Source organism: Filicampus tigris, chromosome 1, assembly GCF_054856515.1.
Source record: "Filicampus tigris isolate MCC_2025a chromosome 1, RoL_Ftig_1.0, whole genome shotgun sequence".
NCBI lineage: Eukaryota > Metazoa > Chordata > Actinopteri > Syngnathiformes > Syngnathidae > Filicampus > Filicampus tigris.
This window is the reverse complement of record NC_141217.1, coordinates 32382324-32409665: the sequence shown is the minus strand read 5'-3', so window position 1 is coordinate 32409665 and position 27342 is coordinate 32382324. Positions and strand designations below refer to the sequence as shown.

Sequence of the window (27342 nt, the reverse complement as noted above, 5' to 3'; positions counted from 1 at the left end):
CAATTTGTTTAAAAAACAACAACAACAAAAACTCAAGTAATCCAGCAGAGTGTATAGGTGAGGAGGATAAAGTGAGTACCAGTTCTGGCTCATAGTAGGGCCAGCTATGGTTATACGATTTGGCTGAGAGATGGGCCTGAGGTGGACTACTAAAGACCCATAATCAGGAACCGATTTTGGTCCATCATAGGACCAGCTACGGTTATACGATTTGGCTGAGAGATGGGCCTTGTGTGGCCCACGTGGATACCAGATGTGGACCACATACCTCAACCATTGAGGTATGCGGGCCAAGTGCAGATGGGTCGTGTGGCCCATCGCTGCACTCTAAAAACAGTTGGGTTAAAAATAACAAAATTTTGGTGCAAAAATGGACCGATCCACAAATTGGGTCAATTTGACCCACATTCAAAATTTGGGTTATTTTGTACAGAACAACGCAAGAATGTGGGTCAAATTGAACCCACATTTTGGGTTGTTTGTAAAAAACAGAACAATTTTGGGGTTGTTTTGTACAAACTACCCATTTGTCACTACCCAAGCAGTGGATCGGTCCATTGTTGACCCAAAATTGTATTTTTAACCCAACTGTTTTTAGAGTGTGGGCCACACCCATTTCGCTATCTGGGCAAATGACATGCAAGGCTTATTTTCCTTATGGCATGTGTGACGTCATGGGGAAAAGGTCTGATGTAATACTTTCATTTATTTCTTTTAATTTTTTTGCCCCAACACACACACACACACACACACACTATATTGTATATTACTCCCATATAATTCCGAAAAGACAATTGTGCCGAGCGCCCGGTCTTCCATTTTGTAACGCTCCAACACTTGTCTTTCACAGGTGACCCTCACGTCAAACATGACGTCAGCCAGTCAGCGGACACTGAAGCTGCCGGCCAGCGAGCCCGTCCACCACCTCATGACCTTTGATCCCAATGACAGGACCTATCTTTATCTCATGACCTCCCACCATGTAAGACAACGGCTGCCGTTGTTTGTTTCTTCTCATTCCATCACGCTGATCAAATCCCAAATTGATTATACATGATCGCTCGCTCATCAGCCGGTCGTGCTTGTGACACAACATGAAGGCACAACGTTGAACAATTTTTATAAATTAAACAATTAAAGTGGCAAGACCGCATAATTGCATAATTGCCATGACTGTACGGTCTGCCAAAAATGACGTTTGTACATTTTTGGGTTTGGTGCAGTAAAGGATCCATCACACTGGAGTCCAGCGCAAAAGCGTACAAACTGCTCATCATCTTAACTTTATTTTTTTCATCCTTATTTAGGCTTATTCAGCGCTTTTCAATGACAAATCATAAAAACAAATTGTAAACATGTAAACGCATGTTGTCAACATTAGAAATAACATCATTCTACAAAGCAGCAATTTCAAATCGAAAACGTGTGACGTCGACAATCAGATGCTAGGAATGAAGAAAGGGCAACGAAGACATCCGCGTGCAGCTGTGACGAGCAGATGATTCCATTTGAATGGTGCAATTTTTCCAACCTCAGTCTTAACATTTGGGAATTAAAGAGCAAAGGGATCATGAGCATGTGTTTGGTAAATGAATAACTTCAAGAAAAGCACTTTTGTTATGTCGGCAGGCAGATTGTGAAGAAAGGCCTCATGAATAAACAGTGATGCTCTTTTTCTCAGGGCTAAGGAGGTCCAGCCGACATTCTGGTACACTTGACAGTGATGCCTCATAAAAACATCAGTAGTCGTCAATCGAATAGCAACATCCCAAGGCCCTGATAGACCAAACCGACGTCGGAGGTCGTGAAGCGTCGTGGCGTCTTTAAGCGCCGTCTGTTTGGTGTAGTGAACACCGTGTCGTAGTGTCCGTAAGCGTCTTGGGGGCGTTTACGTACGTTGAATCGGCGTCGCCAGTCGTGACATTTGGTCACTCTGATTGGCTGTTAGCTAGCATATCTGCGCTCGCAGCACCGACGGCAAGTGATAAATGCGGAAAAACAGTGAGCACGCCTCCGCTGCCTTAATCTTCGTACAAGTACAAGAGCGAGGGTTGTCAATGTAAGTATTTCACAATTCCATGTCAAGAACGTGATGGTTTACTTCGCGTGGGAGTTCATCGTGAGCGAAGAATATAGCGGAATGCATTGTTTACGTTTTTATAATCCGCCCCCGGCCAACAGCTTTTTGAGTTTTCTAACCATGAGAAATGGTGACTACCGCCGCCGATGGTATGGAAGGGTATTACATCTTATGCATGCGCAGAAGGTACTTTAATGGTCAGCGCCGCTGTCTGTCGTTGCGGTGTATTCCTCCAGCGTGACGTGCCGACAGCCGGCCGGACGCCACAGGGGGTAAGCGTCTGTCACTGTTGGCCAGTGTCTTTTTGGTGTATCAGGGCCTTAAAAATCTATCTAGGGCTATAGACTGGAGTGCTTTTCATACAGGGCGAAAGGGCATGCATACAAATGAAATGACAAAATGGAGCTTGTACGACTTGCTTCCTTCAATAGTGACAAAAACTTTTATTCCTGTAAAAGATTGCCATTAAGTGTTTCAGTTTGTTTAAAAGTTTGGTTACGCGTTTGAAAAGACAACTTATCCTTATCAATGCAGATGCTCACTCACAACACAAAACGCCTTCCAAAGAAGTCACATCAACAAAGGTTCGTATTTGCGTCGACAGGAAAGTGTTGTTTTTCTGTGTTAAACGATTAGCTCAGCGCCCCAAAGCTTGATGGTATGGACTATAGTGTCTGGATCAGAATATAAAAGCATCTTGTGCTAACAGACGCGTTCAGATGTGCACGGGCCTATTTTCACTTTTAACATTTCAGAATGTAAGAAAAGGCCACCAGGCTACAAGAAAATATGAAAGTAGTGACCAATGATGTTGTTGCCTCCAAAATTGTTTTGCCTTCCACAAAATAACACAAAATAAGAGATCCAATCCAATACTAGCACGATATCAAATATTTGGCAGAATATTTGCCACAGCGGTGGAACCAGTGATGATAATGCAGTCATTTGAATTTCCTTTTGGCATCCCCTGAGGGTTTGTGCTTTATGCTTGAGCAGATGCTGCGGGTCAAAGTGGCCCAGTGTGACCAGTGGACGAGTTGCGGCGACTGTTTGGAAGCGCGTGATGCCCACTGTGGATGGTGCACTTTGGAGAATAGGTAAGAGGGCCCCCCCCCCACTCGTACCCACCCGCCACTAACTACCACAGTCGTTGCTCGTCCTATCCTAAAAAAATCTTATCAAACCTTAACTGAGCCAAGCTGCATGTTTTACATTACAAAAATCTCATGGCACGCAAAAATATCATGAAAACTGTTGAATTAGTGATGACGTCTTCTCAGGTTACCCCCTAAAATTACTTGTGAAATCTGAGGACCTCTAGTTAAACACTTGGCGATTATTCTGTTGAATGGCGACAGGTTCACTGCACCTTCTAACATCTGGTGAAAAGAGCGTCCCATCGTTGTGCCTGTCACTGTACAGCGCTAGCATGGATAGATGAGAACGAAAGCAGAAACGGTGTCTTTGTATAAGAATGCAACGAAATTTGGTTTCCTAGCATCTGTCATATAGCAGCAAAAGATTAAAAAAAAAAAAGTTATTCAAAATATAGTTTTGACGACGATTCTTTCATCAATTTCTTCAGTCATTGTGAGGCAGCTATTCATTAATGTGCTGGTATGGGTTTGCATGACTGAGTCTACACTGAAATAAATGGTTGAGTTTACTCAATTTTATTTTGTCAAGTGGTGGCACAAAATAAAATCATCTGTATCCAGATACATTTTTAAAGTAGATGTATGGTCTGCTAATCTTTCTGGATTCAGATGATTTTATTTTGTGCAACCACTTGACAAAATAAAATGGAGTCAATGACGCACAGCATTTTTTTTTTTTCAATGTAGCAGAGGCTAGAGAGTATCCTGGGTGGGTGGGGTCATCCTGGATCTTTGTGGCCCGTCGAAAGAGACGGCTGGCGCAGGTCTCCTGCAAGTGTGGAAGTGAAGTTGGAGATCGATGAATAAAGTTAAATTATCCGGAGAAAATAAATGATCATTTTGGTACCAATTAAGTGAAATAGAATCATTTATTTTGGCATACAATGGTTGGGAATCACCTGATTAATGAACTGCCGATCGGGGCAAACAAAAACGTATTTTCCAAAATGGAGTTTTTTAAGACGCAAATTTGGATTTGGCCAGAGAGCTGTCTTGTCAGGCTTCGGGTTTCAATTCCACACCATTAGTCCCTTGACTCCCCACCGTTTTATGCACGTTATTTGTCGTAAATAAATCTGAAGCCTTAAGCCCTTGGACCGATGATTCCGAATTGCAGAGACCTAAGGAGGGATTTGTGTGGCCTCATCCAAACGTAGCCTTGCTGTGTCTTAAATCAAGCCTTCTGTCACCAAGACGTGCAAACGCCCTGCGACTGATTAATACGATCACACTCGAGTATACGCGAGGCAGTTTGGACGTAATCAAAGGTCCGACCGCTGGCCAGGTCCGCGCAGTTTGAGTTCCTGTTGGCTTGCGGTGGCAAACAAGCCTCGCGGGTCGTTGGGGGGAATTTGCCGGCTTTGCTCTTGCCTGCTTGTTCCTCACTGACGTTGAGTCACATGTGTGCTTGCGAGTAACGTGGCCCTGCTGTGGCTTTTGCCAGCTCTCGGGAAGAGAGGGAAGGCTTCTCGCTTGCTTGCGTGATTAAAGTGAATCGGATGAGCTATAGTGACTTTTGCGACGAGCTGCGCCGCAGCTTCTCCGGGCTCTGGCGCTGCCACGGGCATTTCAGAGCTGGAGGAGTGGAAGTGATGAGGAGCCGTGCTCGTACGTGCGGTCAGACTGTCATCTCCCCGTCTCCTCTCCTTATTTATCTATCTGTCGTCCCTTTCTCGCTTCACTGCATTGTTTTCACCCTTGTGATTCTCTTTTTGTCTTGCTTTCTTGCTGTCTCTCTCTCTCTCTCTCTCTCTTTCTCGCGCATTCATATTTTCCAGTAGCCTCAAGAATTTGGCCATCCCTCAGTCATCCTCCACGTCTGGCCCCGCAGACCTCGTCTCCTCTACCACCCCCCTCCCCCCCGCCCTTGTCCTCCTCTCTCCCCGTCGACAAAGGCGCGTTGACTGCGCCGATGGTGGTGGGAGGGAGAGCGCACACTGGCTCTTTTGACAAGGAAATGTCAAAGTGTGTGAGCCTGTGCGTGCGCGTGTGTCACTGCCAGCGCGCGGCTGTCTGGGAGCTGATGTCATGAGGGAGCGTTTGATGTGCTCTTTGCACAATCAAAAGTCGGCCCCGGCGTCCGCGTCCGGCGTCGTGGCCTGCCCTCGTCGGGCCCGGCCTCACAACGGCCTCCGAGGGGCCACTGAGCAGCAATCGCCCCCAAAACCTCAAAGCTGCCTCTGTGTGCGTCGGCTTGATTTTCTGCACGGCTCTGATGGCTGCCAGTGCGTCGCCGCGCGTCACCAGCACCAAAACACGTCTGAGAAGCATTGTTGTCTGCAAAGCCCTGCAACAGATAAAAATCGGTCCTCGATCAAATATTTCATGCGGGCAGCCCTTTCCAGAGAGCACTTCAATTTCTTTATTGGAATCAAATCATGCGGCGTATGCCGTCTTTGCTACGAACAAAATGATCACCCTTATCTGAGTGTGCGTGTGCGCGTACGGGCTGGTACGTTATGTTCCCCTGCTGTTTAGCAGTCACAGTCGCTTGCCACCTTATCTGGAGCGCGCACACGCAAGCGAGAGGTGATGAGTTTTCGCCGGTTATATTTTAGCCGCGTATGTTAACCGTGTTTATTTTAAGTGGCTGTTTGAAATGCACGCCTTCAGGATTTTGGGTTAGCGTGCGTGTCGACTGGCTGCTCCTTGTGTGTTTATTCACTTTTTTGGGGACCTACAAGAAGCGGAACTGAGCCTTGAATCAATTCCTTCTGTTCAGTCACCTTGCAGCTTCAGCCGTCTGCAACCCCAAGTCACATATTTGCTGTTCTGCATGTTGTTCTTTCAAGATTAAAGGTCACGTTTGCACAATTGTTTTCTCCAGCGGTGCAACGCAGATAAAATCTACTCCTTGCTTCACTGTAACTTGTCAATGGAAAATGGGAAAAGATGTTTGCCAGCTCAGCCCCCAGCTGGAGGCTGACTTCCTCTCTCTATACAAAATCAAGAGAAACATCTATCTGCCCGTGTGCATGCCGTTTATTGTTTCAGAGATTTTACGACGTCCGCCACTGTGACAGAAAAAGTCTGCTATTGAAATATGAGTTTAAACCAGCCCTTCTCAAACATGCAAACCCATGTGGGGGTGCAGAGCGATGCCTTGGGGGAGGGGGGCGCATGTGACCCTAGGAAACATGTTTTTTTTCAGTACTGGATTAAAGTTTAATTACACATCCACTACAGTAGATGGCAGTAGCACTCTCATTGTCAGAGAGTGCGTAGGGAGTATGAAAAATGCTAATAAAGTTATTCAGCAGATTTAAATGTCTTTTCTTTTTTTTTTTTTCAATTCGTGATGGTGACAGTCGGTCGTGAGGTGACCGCAGCTGAACACGGTTCAACGTGTAGTGACTGTCAGTTCAAGTGCGACTGTTGCGTTTGCAAAAACAGCACTTGGAATTTATGAGATTATTCATGCGGAGGGGATTTTTTTTGTGGCTTTCAGAGCCACTTAGTGCTATTTATAGCACAGCGGCTGACCTCATGGCCATTCTCAGCCCCTCGGTTCCAAAGGGATGAGAATCCTCAGACACAAACGCTAAAGCATGCAGTCACGCACACACACTTTGCAACAACAGTGAAGGAGATGGGGGCTGTCGGGGTGAGGCGGGGCGGGCGCGGGGGACATTGCGCCGCACTCGTCATGTAGCGTGTTGGGATGCAGCTAGACTGGGTCTACTCCATGTGAGGTCACTTTGTCCTGCAGTGTGCGGATGAAGCAAGCCGGGTGCCAGCAGCAACAGCGGCAGCCAATGAAGTTCATTAGTGAGGCACAAGTCAAAGTGTCTTGTCACCCTTCGCCCTTGATGAATCCCTCGTCGTCTTCTCTGTCCAAGACATTCATGAGTGTTCCCAGAAGCGCGCGCTGTGTACATGTTCGGTCAAAAAAAAAAAAAAAACACAGTGAGGGAGGGCTGTTTATCCAACTGCTTTAAGAATGACTAGTTCCCCCGGAGTCCATGCTGACAAGTAGTCTGTGATGGCAGTGCCCCTGGGATGGGTTACCATAGCGATGCATGTGACCCGGAGTCAAGGTTAGTGACAGGTGAGCTGTGAGTATCACAGGAGCGCTTGATGCAGGCGGGCTGAGCGCGAAAGCCAGCAGTCGGGATTTGTGCGATGATAGGCCACTCCGTCTCAATTAGCCGCTGCTTACATGCAGCGATGATGATGATGATGATGATGAAGATGATGATGATGAGTTTCGGAGATGGAGCATGCTGATCAAACAACTTACAGAGTGGCGTGCTGTGTCGTCCAGTGATAAAATGTACCTTTGGCTGTACAATTCTGAAGGGGGGGGTGAGCGTGATCTGTCATGTGACCTGAAGTTACATGTGGCGAGGTGACTTTTCGATCAAGGCCTTGCTCTACCTGTTTGTTCAGGTGCAGCATCCAGGAGGAGTGTGCCCAGGGACTGTTGGCACGTGCGTGGATCGCCATGGGTGAAGGCCCCCGGCAGTGTCCTTCCATGACCCTGACGCCGCCAGAGATCAGCATCGCTGCAGACATCAAGGTGCACACACAGTGACTCCGACACCCTTCTCCTATTCCACAAATAGATGGAGACTGTCTGAGCTTTGTTGCGCTTCAAGTTGGGATGATTATCATGCGGACAAGCTATTTAAACCTCTACAACTGGACACCTCATCCCGTATATTAATAATCGCAAAAGTTAAGGTCACTTCATATCAGACGCCGCAGTTTATTTGGCTAAGTTTTGTTTTCTGTCTACATAATCAAGTGTAACATCAACAATTACGACATCACAATGCTGAGTATTCAAATGTTTTAGAATCCATCACATTAGCATTGCTTTGCCGTAAGATTAATTACTTTCAGATATTTCCAGCAGCGCTCAGTTGTGCGCTTTTGTTGTTATCATGACTGTCATGTTTAGTGGTTTTTTTGGGGTTTTTTTTGCACTGCAATGTCCCATTTGCCAATATTGTAAATATTGTAGCTCTGACAGCAAGCGCTCTACTTGAGTCCAACATGGCTACTGACATGTGGATACATCAATTGTGGGTGTTCTGAAACTTTGACAGAGAGAAAAGCAACTTGTGAACAATCACATGAATGCCGGCTGAATTCCATCGAGTCGCTGTGGCTTGAGGCTCGAGTTCTGCTCTAACATTGGCACACTTGTTAATGGTAACACCTGTGCTTTGCCTTAGATAACAGGTCACACAAAGCCAACTGTCATGGTTTGGTCGTGCTATAACGCTTATCAAACGTATTAATCGAGGCTTCCATTGGAAACCTCAAATTTAATGCTACGTTGTGACAGATTTTATCAGAAATATTGGAAATTTTAATCACTGTTTTATTCAACGTCCCCGGAGCTTGATTTACATTACTAAAGGTGTGCGCATGCAAAAATGGCCGCAGACTTGATTGCTCATGCAAACAGATGTGGAATGAACTCATGCTAAACGGGCACACTCGGGGGTCTGCCAAACGTGGCAGATTGCTGCGCATTTCAGTGTGCACGTTCTGGGAAAAGTAAATTAGTTTAGATTTAGGTTTGGATTTAGTATGCACAATATGCTTTATCAAATCCCCGACAATCTGCATTGTCACCTCAACATTTTTTATGTGTCCCTTTATCACAAAAGAATCTCAAAGGGCCACCGTTCATGAAGATCAATGACATTGTTCGGTCTCATGAAGATCAATGACATTGTTCGGTCTAAAGCAGTGGTTCTCAAAATTTTTACACCAAGTACCGCCGAAAAATACTTAGTTCTCCAAGTACCACCATAATAACCAAAGTTAAAATACAGCAGTGTAGTAGGCTTAAGTGTTCTTCTAAAATGTTGACTTTTTAAGTCCTTACAAGTGTATGTAATATTATTGTAAGCCATTGGAATATAATGCAAAGTTTGAACATTAACACTGCACTTAAATGCGGGAAATAAATATTTCACTTAATTATTTTTCAAGCACGTTAAGTACAAATGTTATTTAAATAAATGTTTGAACACAAACTGTACTTCAAGCTTAATACAACTGAACTGTAGTCAACAAATTGCATAAAGACACACTTCTATTCGCTGGCTTTTGATCAGACCTGAAATTTTTGGCTCTTTTCGGTGTATAAAGTGTTTTCTGTTAATTTATTGACACACTGTGTATTATGGCCTTTTTATTATTATTATTATTATTTATTTATTTATTTTATTATTTATCTATTGTTTTTTGTTTGCAAAGTGCTTTGTTACAGCTCCAGCTGTTATGAAATGCGGTATATAAATAACATTTTATTGGATTATCTTATCTTATCATATCTTACCTTATCTTATCTGTCTAGCCCTCTATGTGCTCTATCTTGCACAATGCCACGAAATGAATCATAGTACTCTGCATATTTTCCTATGCAACGATTCTGAAATGAATTGAAGCACATAATGAGTCGACACAAGATGCACCACAAGTTCGTACTGAAAATAAATGCGAATTAAGGGGCGGGCAAGCTAATTTTGTTTGACGTTTTCTCGGCTAAATCCATCATTATACGCTTCAGCGATATGTTATTGGGATTGGGGGGCTGAGAAAAATGGAAATGGTGACACACGCCCTCATCCTGATTTGGAATGCAAGCGAGCAGGCAGGAACGATGATGGCGACGACGTGTGCGTGTTGTTTTCACTGAAATTGCAGCCGTGTACCTGGAGCATAATAACAATGTGACAATTAGCTTTCCGAGCATTTGGACTCGAGGAATCCGTTTGACCCTCAATTCCAGGCCGTAATTAGACAAGGCTGAAAGATGACATGTCATTAATTGCTTCATTACTCGCGGATTAGTCCGTTATGTGGGTCACTCAGGCCGGGCGGCCAGGCAGGCGGTTCCATTCTAGCGGCTGCTAACACATGCTAACCCCACCGGAGCCACAGGAAGTCTAGCTCAAGGTTGTCTCCCCAAACAGGAAGCGTCAGGCAGGAAGTTAGGGCCTTCGCCAGGAAATGATCAATGCCACTGAACAATAGAGGAGCTTTTTAAGACACATTAGCACATGTTTGTGGACCACTTCTATTCGTATTTGTCCAGCCTTGGAAGATTTTGTCTCGCGCTTCCTCACAGTCGCCCGATTTTTCCCACATTGAAATCACATTTCTGAAATGGAGTCACATCAGAGAGGTGTTATGTTTCTCATGACATGGCTGTCATATCTCATCACATTAATAAATTTAGATGGGGAAAAAATAGCAGCTCGCCATCTGTTTCTTCATTGTAAATACATTTCTGGTAAAGTCCTGGTCTGTGCTTTTTTTTTTTTGTGTGAAACTCACTCGTGTGCGTTTGCGCCTCAGGACGTGGGGATCCTCATCAACGGTATCGTTCCCGACCTGGTCGGCTTCCGGGTGGAATGCGAATACGGGCCGGGTCTGTGGACCGCCGCCACCTTGCACCTGGGCTACGGCACCGCTCAGATCCAGACGTGTCCCCTCCTCTCTCGGGAAAACTACCGTCCGATCCTCCCGGGCACAGGTGAGGCAAGCGTCCGTCCGTCCATCCGCCCGTCTCTTTGTTTGTCGGTCTGCGTACCTGCGGCCATTACTGTCCTCAATCCGCTTGCACACGTGAGGTTATGGATTGAGAACACGCAACACACTATTTAACCCTTTATGTGCTCTTGGGAAATAACCTCCACAATTGTTGGAATACCATTAGGTGTACTTTTCAGCTTTTTGCTTTTTTTTAATATCATTGGGGGAAACTCACTTTGTGTGACGCCTTCCTTAGTTGGCCCATTTACTGAGAAATAAATGGATAGAGTGAATTTCTTTTACAGAGATTGGCAGAATCAATGAAAATACAGGAAATAAACACAATATACATTACATTCAGGTAAAGATTACAAATATGGATTAGGCACGCAGGTTCCTTTTTCAAGGCGGTAGCAAGTAAGATTTGATGAACAAAGAGTTAATACTTTCCCTTTTTAAGGTGTGTTTTTGCCTCAACACAATTTCTGTTTTCATGAATGTTATGGACATAGATGAAACCTTTTTGCAAAGTATCTTTCAGTCCCCTTAGAATGGCTCTTTTATTGCTCTGTATGAATTCTTGATTACTTAGATTGACTTACATATTTTTACTCTTACTTTGTCTGTAGCGTGTAAGTGGTTTGGAGTCAAAGTTTATTTCGAAAATGTTTTGTTTGTATGACAAATGTTTGATTGTGTGCATGCTTTTATTTTGGCAGATCATTTGACTGTCTCCGTGGCAATCAAAGTGAACGGCACATCGGTGGTGTCTGGAAGCTTCATCATCTACGATTGTGGGCGGACTGGAGCAATAAACCCCAAAACCTCGTGAGTCACACCTCTTTGTGATCCCGCACTGCTACACAATATACAGCAAGGGTGTCAAACTCATGTTTGACTGAGAACCCATATAACTGTATGATCGCCTTTTATTATCTCATATACACAACAAATTGATTGATAACTAGTTTTGAAATCAGAAGCCGGTAAATCATTGTTTTTTCAACTACTTTTCACTGGCAACAAGAAATACCTGCCGTATATTACATCTCAGTGTTGTTAAAAGTGAAGAAAATTTGCAAGACACATGAAGTCGACACGCATGACTTGCCTTCGCGGGCCACTTAAAATGCTGTTGTGGGTTAGATCCGGCCGCCGGACCTTGAGTTTGATACCAGTGATATACAGTATACAGCGCGCATACGTGTATGGTTACTGTTGTTTCTCAAAAGGAAAAAAATGATGGTACGTACAATAATGGAATCAGTTCCTGCGGCTACATTTTTGTCAGCTGTCAGTTCTATGTGATGCGTGGACCTTGGACAGGAAACACACGAATGCTCTTTTTTGCACGTGCTATCACCAAAAGATGGTGTTACTTTTGTCTAAAAGTCACCAGGCTCCCTTTGGGTTCTGTATTTAATCAAATCTTTTGCTCCCTGTCTATCATTTATCATCCATAAATTAATGGCAAGTTTTCTACCCTGCCAAAGTGATCTTGTTTGCATTTGGCGCCGAGCATTGTGGGATGCGTGTTGGAAGTGTACGGAGCTCTATATTGTGTTTTGTACGTTTTTGTACTTTTATTACTTTCATACTATTGTGATCTGAGCAAGTAGGCGCCAGAGTGCACCACGTGTGCTAATTTGGTTAAGGGTAGTTTTATCAGTGCAATGCTATTAAAATATATACATTTTTTTTATTCATAGAAGTGATTGGGAAATGCACTAGTGGTTTATAAAAACTATAGCGTGTGAACTTTCTGATTTGTAGGCTATTTGTTCAAATTTATAAAATGCATAAATATGCATGCTGATCTGTTTGTCACTGTTAAAAAAATGAGTTGAGTATCTCAGAAAATGCCTATATGTCACTGAGCATCAAACAATTTCAGTGCTTTCCAAGGCAGCAAATGTGGCGTTCGCGTCAGAGTTCGCCAGGAGTCTTTCAATGTTGCAAATGTTCGCAAAACGTTCACCAGACGTTCGCCAACAGTTGTATGGATTTTTCTTTTTTTTTGTGGACGTGTTCAAACTTCCCTTGCAACAAGAAAAATACAGACAAACGTCTGACGAACGTTTGATGACAGTCTGGCGAACGTTTACAACCTTGAACGAACCCTGACGTGAACATGCATTTTTCTACCTTCGCTAACAGTCAAAAATGTTCGCCCTTGATTTGGGATAGGGGCTTTAGAGTCGGGGAGGGGGGGGCCTGTATTTGGTGCCATAGCCCCGGGGCCTATGAGTAGGTAAAGGCGGCCTTGGGCTAGGCACACAGTTGAGGTTGAAGCAACCAATTTTAAGCAGTGACAGCATGACAGATGGAGGTACAGTGCCAAGATCCGCTCATTGGCCATCTTTATCTTGTAGTCTGGTCAGAATACTGTGACGATTACACGCTTGCATGGGAGAGTCGATCCACATTTGTGACAGTTGCAGATTATGTGACTGCGCTGGACCCCCGCTGCTAACACGCGGATGTACAAAGAGCTTAGTCTCGCTACACAGCAATCGGCTAGATGTTTGTTATGTCCCTCCAACTTTTAAACATTCCCATCAAATTGAACCCTCAACCATGTCCTCGCATGTTGCAGAAGCCACATACCTGTCAACGTATACGGTTTCCCCGTATTTTATACGTTTTTTGATCATTTCAAATTGTGTACGCCGTATAACAATTTACAAAAAACAAAAAAACTCGTTTTTTGTTAGACCGATCTCGTCTTGCCCATTTCGGCTCTAATCCGGAGCGTCCGTTAGCGATTCCCATTGCAAACTTCGGCCGACTTTCACGAGCAAAGACCCGCCCAATCCGCCCCCCCCTGTTGAGCGATAAACATTGTGTAAGATTCTATATAGATACTGTGTAAGATTACATACAGAAATGTACGTGAAAATTACAACTTTTGTAAGATTCAGCACAGCCCGGGGTTGACAGGTATGAAGCCAGACACTCTCCTTGCACTAAACTTCACATTAGAAGGTCACCTGATTTGCAAAATAAAACTTCCTAAATGAGTCTTGAATAGCAATAAAATCAGATTAGCACCATCTCCTAATGCAGGCTCCCGACTTGCACCCCGCCCGGCTGGCGTTGTAGTTAAGGGCTGCGAGACGCAAGAGGTCAGCTCCTCTCCTCTTTGGGGCTGCGCTTGCCTTTAAGGGCTCTCCACTTTGCTCCCAGCACCGTCCTCTGTCCCCACATTTCCTATTTGGGCCTCAGCGGGTAAATAGTACTGTCACGTTCCCTCGCTGGGCTTCTTTTATTGGCTCGCTCAAGGTTTCCCGGCGCAGGATCAAACGTGCGATTAATATGCTGTAACGCTAAGCCAAAGGAAATTGGATATGTATGTCTGGCCGCTCTGGCTGATGTTTGTTTTTGTCACAAAGAGGCTTTCTCCTATCTGGAGGCGATCCAGCTGGCTTCCGCCCGCTTGCGGGACCATGTCGAGGATCCAATTTGGCCATCGCGGCCATCGTGTGTGTCTTCCACTATAGAGGCTGTCAGATCTGCGAGCGCTTTTCTTTGCTTTGTGACGGCGGTGTGAAGGTGCGAAGGCGACGGTCGCAGTGGATGTGTGCAAGCCTTCACCCAATTTGCGCGTGTGTGAAATTAGACGGCGGTTTGCAGCCAAGGTGATAATGAGCCGAGTGCCACTCTCACAGGATGAGCGTCGGCTTGCAAACCGCCGAGCTGCTCTGTTCGATCACATTTTAATCACTTCAAGCTGTTTTTTGGAATAATCCCTAAAGAGATTCTTGTGACCCACTTCTCGCTGATCTGTGCTCACTTTGTGTAGACGTCACTTTAATAAATGTCCTTGATTAGAATTCCAGATCCGTGCGGACATTGATGCAAATAATGTTCATGCAAATCTGCAGCGCGGGAAGTTGCTCTCATTCAGCATTTACATTATCACAATGCAAATCCTGTCTTTATGATTTCATTAAATGGGCAACAATAATGTTCTAATAGTTGAGACTTTTCTCGTGTACTTCTCATATCTTAGTATTTAATTCCCGGTCCATTTATCGCTTTCCATCTGCAGCCTGGGTAGCCTTCAGCCGTCCGTCTAGCCGCCTATATGTCAAGATGGACCAAATACTAATCACATATAAGTCTATCATTTTAAACGGGCTTCCGTTAGTTTTTCCATCGACCAACTTTGACCTCCACCCCCCCAATAAATTTGATATGAAAGACTCACCATGGCATGGAAGCCTTAAGCGGAAGTCAACCCCAACATTTTCTTAACAATAATATGTTATAATGCTCCACTAGTCTAAACATGGTATTCTGATTAATATTGCGTTTCTGGAATATGAGTTAAGCAGTAAAATCCACCCGTTTTTAGCCATCTCAGGGGGCGGCCATTTTGTCACTTTTGTCAACTGAAAATGACATCACAACTGCTCAGGGTTCAGCTAACGACCAATCACGGCTCAGCTTCAGGAAACAGGTCAGCCGTGATTGGTCGTTACCTGAGCCCCGAGTGGTTGTGATGTCATTTTCAGTCGACAGAAGTGACAAAATGGCCGCCTCCGGTGATGGCTAAAAACAGGTGGATTAAGTCCTATTCCACAAACGCAATATTTATCAGAATGCCTTGTTTCAACTAGTGGGCTTGCGTTGAACATATTCTTGAAAAAATATGTTTGGGTTGACTTCGCTTTAATGCTTCTTTATCTTCCCGCCAAAGTGTTTTACAAGGCCTCACATTCACCCATCACACAAACGTTCATACACCAGTGGAAAAACAAAAGCAACTTTTCAGCCATCGTAACCACAAAGTTTCTCTCCAGTGTTCTTTGGGCCTTGGAGAAGAATCTTTGCACAAAGACTCAGAAAGCAATTGGAGCTGCATTGTCTCGATCTTAAATGACAACTTTATTCTCGAAGAAAGCATGTGCTACAAACTGTGTGCGTGCGTTTTCTAGAATCATTTGTTATGTGTGTGCGTCATGGTTGTGATGCTTATGTTAAGGTCACTCGCGTACCTTGACGATAAACAGTGGACGGATGTTGTCATAAAAAGGCATTAACGAGAAATGTTTCAACATTTTCAACCTCAATGGTTGCACTTCAATCATGAAATGGTCGCTATGCCAATGTGTATGTATATTGGGCATATGTGTCTGTGTGTGTGTGTGTGTTTGTGTTTTCTCTCAAAGAGTCCTCTTCAAAGCGGACTTAATGGTAACCAGAGCACAGCATTCCACCAACCACCCCGACCGACTAGGACAATCACCTAACCTGCCCTCCCACTCTCTCTATATCTCTCAGTAACACACACGTGCCCCCCCCCTTCCCCCCCAATCTCTCTCTCTCTCTCTCTTTCCTTAAACAAACACATTCCCTGTTTTGCTTGAGCGTCAGCGTCTCGGGTTTGGCACCTCTTTATTGTTTCTCGTTTTCTCGTGTGGTCGCTCGCGTCTCTACACTCCTGGTCTCGGCTGCTCTTTGTCCCCGTGAAAGCGATCTTTTCACCGAACATACTTCTCTCTGACAGAAACGTGATTGAGGATGTGTGTTTAACCGCTGTGTTCACTGAGAGGGCCGAAGAGTGCAGGCCTGCTTGTGTATTTAGTGTGTGCGCGTGTGGGCTCATTTTGGCCGGGGGGCAGTTTGCAGACAGCATCATAAGGGGTTTCACCTTTAGTGTTTGGCCATTTTTCGAAGAAACAAGCCCGCCAAACACGTTCGGGATGAGCGTTGCGATTGTGACCAAGGTTATTCTAGTTTAACGAAAAACACAGAAATTGATAAAACTGAAATTAATGAAACAAAATAGAAAAAAAATGTTTTTACAATTTTTTTTTCAAACTAACTGCAAGTACATCTTACATTTACACAACTAACGAAAACTATTCTAGTGAAAATATGCTTCATTTTCATCCGGCAATTGCTCTGCATGAGCTTTCAAATTTTAAATGTATTTATTTCAGTATTGTTGTAGATCCATGCAGTAAAAGAAAGGTCAAACAGTCATTTGAGTATTTTAGTTGACTTTACTTTATTACACAATATGAGACCTTTTTTTAATCTTGCACACGATACACTTGCACACCATATACTATATTAAAAAAAACAAAAAAATCATGCTAAAGCTCATACAAACTAAACTAAAATAAAGCATTTTTGAACAAATAAAAGTAATAAAAAACAAACAAACTTTCTCTAAAAACTAATTAAAAATAACTGAAGTACAAAAAAAAAAAAGTTAAATCTAAATAAAAATTGTAATGAAAAATCCCAAACTATTATAACCCTGATTTTGACCAGTAGCCTTACAAATGTTCTTTGGGAAAAAAACCCTTCAACATCCTGTCCAAAGTCTTCCCAAAAGACAGCAAGCTCTTTTAGCTGCAAATGGGAAGAGGGGACTTCGTAGAGGTGTGGCCATCACGTGGTCAAATACTTTTGTCTTATCTTGTACGTGTGTGTGTGTTGTGTGTGTGTTTGGGGCTATTTGCACGCATGTGTGTGTGTGTGTGTGTGTGTGTGTGCGTGTTGCAGGATATGTGTTATAGTTGGACACAAAGGTAGTCAGTGAAAACAGAAAAGCTGCAGCTGATACAAGCCATGAGGAGGTTGTCTGCTTCTAATCACTTCACACACACACACACACACATACACACACACCCACACGCCCACACAAACTGACATTTTTCGATTACATGTTGTCAGTCCACCCCTAACACGCCAACACACACATGCACACACACTTCAGTCCTTCCAATTTGAAACCTTGTGAGAGTGTCGCTATTACCGGAGGCGCTATCATTCCTGGTGTGGGACATCTGTCTATTCCTGGAGGCAAAACACACACACACACGGTTCCCTGAAACACGCACACACGCACACGCAAACACACCACAGCGGGGACTCGGACACACACTTGTCAGAAACCCAATCAAAGACAAAACAGCAGCTTTCTTACATTTTAGGTGATGACAGAAAAGCTTCACACATCCGCAAACAGTTAAGCATATTTTCAGTGTTTCCTCCACTCCAACAGAAGGCCTGTCTAATAAACGCTATGTGTGTCATCCATTGGAAAAATCTTAAGCGGCTCTTCCAAAATAGATGCCTTCCGCTTGCCCTCAGGTGGGAACACACGCTGGTTAGGGTTACAAGCACGATAAACGGCCCACTATGTTATCTCTTCAAAGATTGTCCTATAAGATGGTCCCTCTGTCTGAAGTTTGCCAACAGTGAATTTGTCCCGATATTTGGGTCCGAAGCGGCTCGGGCCGACAATCTTAAACGTGTTCAGTATTCCCGACCAAAAAATCTTCACGTGTGTGGGTGAAGCTGAGCAAAGTAATTGGACTACTTGGACTGTGACGTGAACGGAATGTAGCCAATCACAGAAGCACCCTGACTACCAGACAAGGAAGTAGAGATAAATAATGTATACTATATATCCTACCAGGTATTGTTTTTTTTTTTTTTTTTTTTTTTTGTACCGTTTCAAATTTCCTCAGACAGCAGAAAGTATTCTCCAAAACATGTCTTTTCTTGCCGATGTTGCTATTATACAACTCTCGCACCTCCGTTCCTCTTTGGAGTTACTCGGGAAACATCATTGCACATTCAAGGGGTTTCTGTTCTTCTTCGCTTTGGAGAGACCTCGTGTGATCACGCGAGATTTCTTCCTCAGGGGACTTTGTTTCGATTTCGATAGTGCGGCAGAATTTTTCATGTGTGTGGTGGTCTGTGTTGAGATTATCAAAGCAGATCACACACAATACAACCAAAATTGTTAAATGCCTGATTTCCCATTTTTTGGTGTGGGGTTTGTCACGGATAAAAATCTTTTAAGATTTGAAAAACACGAGATTTGTGTTGTGTTGAATTCAAGTTAAAGATTGTTCCGAAATGTGATTGGTATGGAAGTGACATTTGACATCTAACCTTTCCTCTGCTCCCTGGGCTCATCTTGGGCCGTCATTCAAAATGGTTGAATTGGTCGCCTCGGCACGAAGATGAGTGGTACCTACAAAAGAAAGAGCAATCGGAATATCTTGGGCGTACCCGGGTGCTTGCCCACAGAGTACACACGATACACAAGCGCAAACGTTCAGCTCGCAGATCATTGCCAATGTGAAACCTTGCGTAAAAAGGGAGTGTGTTTGGACACATCGTCCATTGGAGACATCAACCTTATTAAAAAGAAATATGGTACAAACTCCCGTGTAAAATGTAATGAATCATTTTTACTTGTTGAATAGTTAAATGTTTTAGATAGAGAAGTGCTTTTGTTTTGCTCACATTGACCTTCTGCCCGAGTGTGTTGTAACTGTGGAATGAACGCTGTGACTAATCTTCACTTCCCCTTCCCGCCACACCCCCCCCCCCCCAGCTTCTCGCAATCGGTTTGCAAGCTCGTTTTGTGCAACAAATGGTTGGACTGAATGAGGGACGCACATTTTGCTCATTGCGCAAACCTGCTTGACCCTGACCCTTTCCTTTGTGCTTGTGTCCATCAGCTGCGTCAGCTGCCTGAGCGCAAAGTGGAAGTGCTACTGGGACCAAGAGAAGCACCAGTGTGTCTCCGCGAAAGATGAGACAAAGCACAATCTTCTGGAGGTCAGTTACACCTTCTGCCTTCAGGATCTTTGAATATTGACAAGGCCAGCGAATCAGCAGGAGGCCAGCCTCTCTCTCTGAATGCGTCAGGGAATAGGCAACAACAAGCATGTGGAGATTCGGGCCAAAGTTCTGAGAAGGATCGACACATGCAGCATGTGTAGAAATAGGAAAGACAACCTTCAAATGAGCAGGTCCATGCTACTGCCATGATTTCTTGATCTTCCAAACAGAAACTCACAACATCACGTGTTAAAGCCTTGACAGTCCAATCCGACGTCGGCCAACAGTGACCGACGCTCACCCCCTGTGGCGTCGGGCCGACTGTCGGCACGTCGCGCTGGAAAAATACACTCCAACCCAAGACAGCGAATTAAAGACAGACCATTAAATTACTTTCTGCGCATGCGTGAGGTGTAAGGCCTTTCCATACCATCGGGGCGGTAGTCACTATTCCTCGTGGTTAGAAAAAGCCAACCGGAAAGCTATTGGCCGGGGGCGGATTATAAAAATGTAAACAATGCATCCGCTATGTTTTCCGCTCACGATGAACTCCCGTGCGACGTAAACCATCACGTTCTTGGCACAGTATCGTGAAATACTTCCATTGTCAACCCTCGCTCTTGTACTTGTAAGATTAGGGCAGCAAAGAAGTGCTCACTGTTTATCCGCATTCGTCACTTCCTGTTCTTGCCCCGTGCGCTGATTCGCTAGCTAACAGCCAATCAGAGTGACCAAATGTCTCGACTGACGACGCTGATTCAACATGCTGAAACAGCCACCGGACGCTTCCCGACGGGATCCGATCTCACGACGGTGTTCGCTACATCAATCAGACGGCGCAATCCGACGCCCCGGCGCTTTCCGACGTTCGACATCGGGGTGGTCTATCGAGGCCTTTAAATAAGTGAAACGACTGAAAAGGGCTAAAGAGACCACTCTTCATGCTCTGACATTTTCAGAGATGATTTTATACAGCAGAATAATACTAGCTCCTGTGGGTACCATAAAATTCGGACCAGAAGACACCACCCACAGCTTCAGCCCCTGCAGCTTAAAGATGCAGCTCATTTGCGGATTTTCCAGATCGTCAATTGTTAGCTCTTTAACTCACTAAAATCGTTTTAACTGTTCATTAATTTTTCCCTGGCCTCTGTGTTGAAGTTTTCATGTTCATTGAAGAATTTGAATGAGCGCTTCAGATCACATCTGCTCCAGCACGCACCCTCGTCATGCCGAAAACGGGACAGGAGATTTTTCTTGTGGCACTTAACGTATTTTCACTTCTGTGTGCTGTTTTCTCCCCTGAATGTGCAATGTTTAGTTCGGCACATATAGCGAACAGTTCTCCAAATGTGGGAGGGAATGTTCTTGCTTGAACTTGTTCGTCATAAATTTTCAATCAAATTATAATTAGGCTATCATAAATTTGCTGTCTTATTGCTAATTAACTCACAATAAGAAAGACAATAGATGGGCTAGCGGAGATTAGCATCGCTGCTGCTGTCAGTGTAAACTAGGGTTGGCAACAGTCCCATGAAAAACGGAATCGTCCCTTATATTGAGTTGTAAAGGGACACACTTTCTCCCGTACAATCGTGAGAGTAAAAAAAAAAAGTCTGTGAAATGTTGATGGAATTAATGAACAACAGTTCAATTTATATGACAACTTACGGTAACGGTCCCAGGACCTCCCCTCCTCTGTGACCAATGAGCTGACAGCACATTCATACACGAGTATGACGATACAGAATCCGCTTATTTTATTGGTCGAGGTACTGTTGCTTGCTGTCAATACACTATCTGTGACCCGTGCACGATGTAAGTGCATGCGCGGAAGCTTGGTCATCTTTGCTCGCTAACTACGGCAACTACGCGAGGACAAATGTGGCACGCATTTGAAACCCTAATAAAGTATATATTTACGACATGCAATAATTTCATATCGTCTTGCTCAAGTAGAAAAGTGTTTTAAACTTTACATTTTTTGTAATGAAAGTTGTTCGAAGTTGGTAGACGGAAACGCTAACGGAAGCCCGTTTAAAATGATCGGCGGACCGGTCGTCCGGCCGGACAAAAAGGACCGACGGAGGAAGGGTACCCCAGCTGCAGATGGGAGGCGATGATCGGACCGGGAAATTTTAGTAAAATGCCTGAATGTAGATCTAGGTACCTGTGTCACATTACCGACGCCTTCAGGATGTGGTGTTCACATGCGCGCCAGAAGCGGCAGCACAGTGTGGGGAATATGAACCAGTCCTATTTGTTGGAAAAGTTCAGGGAATTTTGTCGTTGTTTATTGAGCTATGCGGTAATTAGCATAGATACCACCGATGTGCTCAACAGACTGAATTTTACCGTAGTTATATCAGTTATGCAGCGAACCGTGTGAATGGCAATGGCCAAGTGTAAAATATTTTGGAATGTCGCCTGTTTCTAAACTCGGACAATGTTCCAGTCAACTTCCTGAGACTTTGAACTCTTGGCACCCATCTCATAATCAAGAGCCCTGAGTTGGCTCTGAATCTCACTAAATTTGTCATCTTACCAACACATTTAGGGCAACTTGAGGAAGAATACGGAACGGGAACATTCCATCAAGTCTGGTTCTTGAAGATACGCGTGACTTACAGTCTGTCCTCTGGTCGCTTGATGGTCAAATTTCTCACGGTCTTTAGGTTTGGAAGGTTTTTAGCATTGACCATTTGGTTTCACATCACAAGACCTTTGAATCCGTTTCAGTTAAACTACTGAAGTAAATAAGATGTCATTGTGTGTTTGCGAGCACAAATGACAAATTTCCCGTCATGCGTGCTTGGATGGTTTATTATGCGGGGGATCACAAGTTATTTTTCATTCTTTGCAACTCTTTGAATTGGAGACATTTTTAATCATGGGTTGGTAGTTATTTTGCTGTTCTGCTGAACCCACCTTAACGTCCAGCGGGCATGTTATTCCAATCCCTCAACATCTATTTGAGGCCGTTGTTGTTTCCCTCCAAGTGAGACTTCACCCTCTCATTTCCTCCTCCTCCTCCAGAAAAACAGGACAAGTATTTTGGTTGGCGGATGTGTGCAGCCCAACTATTGTCTTTCCCAACTGCCGTATGTCACTTCCTGTCCCTCTGCCTCACCGCAGAACGCCGCTTCCTGTCCCAGGCTGCTGGCCGTAGAGGTTCCTCCGTCTCCGTCGGGGGCGGCCCAGGATTTCGCCGTATCCCTGAGTAACATCCAGGAGGTAGCTCGCACACACACACACACACACACATGTTCCAACTCTCAAACTGGACTTCAGCCAACATACATGTTGTGCTGGAATAAAACAGAAGCATATGGTGTATTTGCCTCAAGCTGAGTGTGGCACAGATGGACGTTTTTGCTCAGTGAGATAGCAAAAACATGCGTTTTTGTGTTTTGCTCACCGACTTGCGTCCTCGTCAGCACACCCGACCGAACTCCCGTTGTTAACCTAGTCCTATTCCTAATCTGAATGTTGTTATTTTCACCGATAAAGACTCGATGCTCTCACAATGCGGGCGGACAAATTGCCAGGTGCGGTCGGCCGTTCTTGCTATGGTGACAGACTTGGAGCCACAAACAAATGTCTACATGCGCACCCCCCCCCCCCCCCACACACACACACACACACACACAGTTCCTCAGGGCAACTTGAATGGAAGCAAACGTTCAAACGACTGTTCGGTTTCATGACGGACGACTTCATCACGTCAAGACTGCGGTGAATTTGTGTCACTTTGGTTTGGTCTCTGCAGCGCAGGCATCGCCAAATCGCAGATGCTTCTGGAGTTTGTGGGAGTGAAATTGGATTTGGTTCTCACAGGGAGGCACAGCGGGGGTGGGGCGACCCTTGGAGACATTTAAATAAACTGTGATAAACATTCTCACTGATACTCTTAGCAACACATTTGGCCTCAGATTATTAGACTGCACGCATGCACACACTTCAAATGATCGTGTTTTTCTGTCTGATTTGGTGGCTAAAGCCATGAAAAGTCCTTGTGGAGATGCCGAGATCAAACGAGGTGAATTAGAGGTGTCCAGATCCCCTCTCTGGATTTGTCAATTTGCAACATGCTTGAGATCTGGCACTCTTTTGAAAACCAATCCATTTACTAGTCATTTCTCTGGCACCCAGACGACTCGCTGAGGTGTGCGAGTCCAGATGTGTATGAATATCAGTCGACAGTGGAGCCCATCGTCTCTTGTCAGGGCCAATTACGGGCTGCTCGTCATTAAACTTGCCTGCGAGAATATTTCCTTCGGAACGCTGCGGAGTGACGCCACGGCGCAGTTTTTCTCCGGCGTGGTGTTGTGAGACATCATCAACGGCGCCACGAGAAATGATCAGAGTTCACGTCATTTCTTCAAAAATCTTATTTACAAATTGGTATATCTTTGGTTATCTGTTTATGCCAAGTGATGTATGGCAGAGCAGTGGAATGCTCTTCCATTAGATGATAGAAGCTGCATTGAACCTGTTTGCCATCCACGCAACAGAAGACGGCTTCCTGCGAGTCGATAGTTTTGATATTCTTCAATCAGGCTCAAGTCGGTCTGAGCAAATTGGTCATTACAATCGTTATTATTTCAGTAGTTTTGTTTGGTGGTGGGCGGCGTGGCGTTCAAGTGCTGAGCACATCCGCCTCGCAGCTTTTGAGGTTGGGGGTTCAAGTCCGGGTTTGCATATCCTCCAGGAAATGGATGGATACATGTTTGGTGGAGTGCTGTATGATTTTTCTGACATAAAATGTATTGATCTCAGTCAAATTTGGGGAAGATGCTTTGCTTCTTGGCCGGTACGCGTCAACGTTTTTTCATTCCAGGGGGAGGAGCTTGAGTGCGACTTTGGGACAGAGCAGCGATACGAAGCCACATGGCTGAACAGCTCGACTGTCAAGTGCGGCGGCGTGACAGTAAGTGCAGACAATTACCAACCGCAAATAGTCGCTAAGTCCATTCGAACAACAAAAGCACTTTAGCTCTCGCCCATTTCCGAGAGCGGGCTTTTCGCTAATGTCACGTTGGAGTGCTATGCAAATTGGCGCACTGTTGCTAACTGCCTTTGTGTCTGTGTAGCTGTCCACCAATCAGAGGAATCACATTTACCAGCTCAACCTGAGGAGAAGAGGTCACCTTAGCGAGGGCACCTTTGTGGACAGCCCCCAGCCAATGACAGGTAAGACTACATTATCATCATTACGTTTTCAAACAAAAACCCGTCTTCCTCAAGTGTGTTCATCATAATTACAGACTTTCAAGCTGCCACCTCTGCTCCCAGAATGCATTTCACCTGTGCAAAAACAATATGTGCTGCTTGGGTTTTTTTGGGGTTTTTTTTGTTGGAAGAAAAATAACATCTTGGCTCTCAGAGACAAACCCGATTAGGCTGCCATTCACTTGTAATGATAGTACTTTGTGCATTACAACACATAATCTGACAACAAGCAGTAATTTACTGTCATTTTATATTCAGACGGTGCCTAATTGCACATAATGATGGTCAGATATAGATGCAATTGAAAGTGTCGAATGCCTTACCAAGCAAGCCTTATCCACTTGTAGAGTTGCAAGTACACTTGGATCACCATGACAACAGAGAGAGGATGTGAAGTTGTGTTGAATTTGGCGTGCCGTCAGTGCTAAAGTTACGAGCCAGGCCCTCCAGATGTGCAGCTCACACACAGGCTGTGTGAAATCACAGCCGAGGACGGCCGGCGCCAAATTTTGCATGTTTTAAGGATATGACGAGTCTGCTGAGTCATCGCAAGTAAAAAAGAAAAAAAAAAGAAATCAACAAAAACGAAACAGATTTAATGGGACACATACACAACCTGATGTGCAGATGCGCTCACGGCAGACGCAATACAGCAGCTTTCTTTATATCCTTTCTATGTTGCTTGTTTATTTTTTGCCACTGTTAATGTTGGGCAGTGCATCTCGAACGAGGGTTCGGAGAACGCGAGCTGTAACTTGGGGTGGCAAAATTCATTTTCCATTCATTACTTTGTTTGTTGGATCGTTTCTTAAAAAGTGCAAACCAACAATGAACAAAACATACTAAAGCAATTACTCACCTATACCTCAGTTTTGGCCAATTAAAACATACTGTAAATCTCCTAACGGGAAATTCATATGAACATTAAAGTCACCCATGAATATATTATCTGTGTGGATGACCAAGCTAGCAACAAATTAAAAAAAAAAAAAATCATTTGAAAAGCTAGAGTAAGGGCCAGGGGGATGGTAGATAAGCGCAAGATAAAACGGCAGCGGTGCTACAGATGGCTCAAATGTTTTAAATTTGTTGTTGGAGCTCGGGCTAAGGCTGAGAACAGATTCGGAGATTTGGGTGATTTCCCCCCCCCGCGCTTCTTGAGAGGACGCGCAGCACGTGAACTCACAAAGTTTGGGGGGGTGACGCCTCATTTAGTAAGAAAATCAATCATATTTTTATTATTAACTAGCATAGCTTTAGAGGGGAGTTGTTATGTTTGGGCTTTTTTACTTTTGTTTTCTCAGTATTTCTGTGCCTGTCTCGTCAATGATTGTGTCCACCTGTCTGCATTCCCCGCTTGTGTTAGCCAATCAGCTCCCTCCTACCTTGTGTCTCGTCCAAGTGTTTCTCGTTGTCTTGTCAGTATGCTTGTATTTAAGTTCCTAGTTTTTGTTCTGTCCTTGTTGGATCATCGTCGCTGGCAGGTTGTTTTGCTTCTTAGTGTTTCTTTGCTACTTTGAGTTTTGGACTTTTCAAGATTTGTTTGTCCTCGTTTTTGCTAGTAAATATTTTCTTCAGTACCCCCCCTGCTTCTCCTGCCTCCCTGCATTTGGATCCTCCATCCCGGAAACGTGACAGGAGTGATCTAATATTCGTAATACCGGCAATTTTTATTAAAGGGGGCTGAAGTATGCCCAGTTGTAATATTACTGAAATTGCATCGTGGAGAACCCGGATTGTGTTTTGGCATGGTGGGTGCCAAAATCTGGGAGATGTTTGTTGACTTCCAAGAACGAAAGCCATGGCGCTTAAATTCGTCGCTACTATCTCACCATGTCGCAATAGGATAACAAAAAGAACCCTGAAATCCAAGCCTTTGTGTACTTTCCTAGTGGAGGTGTACAACTGCGGCGTGGGCAGCGGCGACTGTTCGCAGTGCTGGGGTCGTGAGGATCAGGGCCACCTCTGCGGCTGGTGTGAAAACAGCTGCGGACTTGGGGCCGACTGTCAGCCAATCAAACACCAATGTCCAGCACCCGAGATCCACAAGGTAAGATCACGGTCGACCACAAACGCTTGCTTTCACAGTCGCCGTCGTCTCCCCCGGGCTGTATTATGATGCCACGTAAGAGTCAATCACGGGCTCGTTCGCATGCTGTTGTGCTGCTGTCCAGTGTCGGCTGCTTACGCAATGTTTGAAGGGCAATCGTCAGTCTAGCGTGTAATGGCGTTAATGTCCCCCCCCTTGGCCACCGTCCCTTAGGGACGCTCTGCGTTCACCCAGCAGAGCGCCTGCTACCTCTGTGACCTCAATTTGGAAAGGCCATGCAGGGCTCTTTGTGTAGGAAAGGCACAGATCCAAAGAATTAAAACCAACTATACGGATCACGATGCATCGTGGTTGTTTTTGTTCCATATATGGATTATGGCACTCATTCACTCGTTATCATTGACAAAAGGTTTCCCGATAGTATTGTGCTGTATCGTGGAACGGTACATGCTGCCGGGCTGCGCACGCAGGTTTGATTTCTTGCCAATGACACGATTCCTGGCCATGGCCCGGCTGAAAAAAAAAAAACGGGGTCAGGAAAGGCATCATGCGTGAAAAAAAACTTGCGCCATACAAATCACGCAAGTGACTCACTGTGACACAAGCCGAAAGTCGCAACGTTGTGTCTTGAGTTACTGAGTTTCCCACTTCTAGTAATTGAACATTAGTTAAAGCACAGCCCAAAACACAGACTGCCCAGCTACAGTGCACAACTGCCAATTTCCTGG

At 44.7% G+C, this 27342-nt stretch overlaps 1 protein-coding gene across 1 annotated transcript in view; it reads left to right on the top strand.

The window, feature by feature from the left end:
* plxnd1 (plexin D1) overlaps window positions 1-27342 on the top strand; it is an 87868-nt gene that overhangs the window by 14383 nt on the left and 46143 nt on the right. Inside the window, exons 3-12 of the mRNA XM_086033380.1 lie at window positions 851-982; window positions 3077-3177; window positions 7627-7756; window positions 10558-10735; window positions 11454-11562; window positions 19230-19329; window positions 22468-22566; window positions 24173-24262; window positions 24426-24525; window positions 26457-26614. Of these exons, the coding sequence (XP_085889506.1) occupies window positions 851-982; window positions 3077-3177; window positions 7627-7756; window positions 10558-10735; window positions 11454-11562; window positions 19230-19329; window positions 22468-22566; window positions 24173-24262; window positions 24426-24525; window positions 26457-26614 (1197 nt within the window). The remainder of the gene's footprint in view (window positions 1-850; window positions 983-3076; window positions 3178-7626; window positions 7757-10557; window positions 10736-11453; window positions 11563-19229; window positions 19330-22467; window positions 22567-24172; window positions 24263-24425; window positions 24526-26456; window positions 26615-27342) is intronic.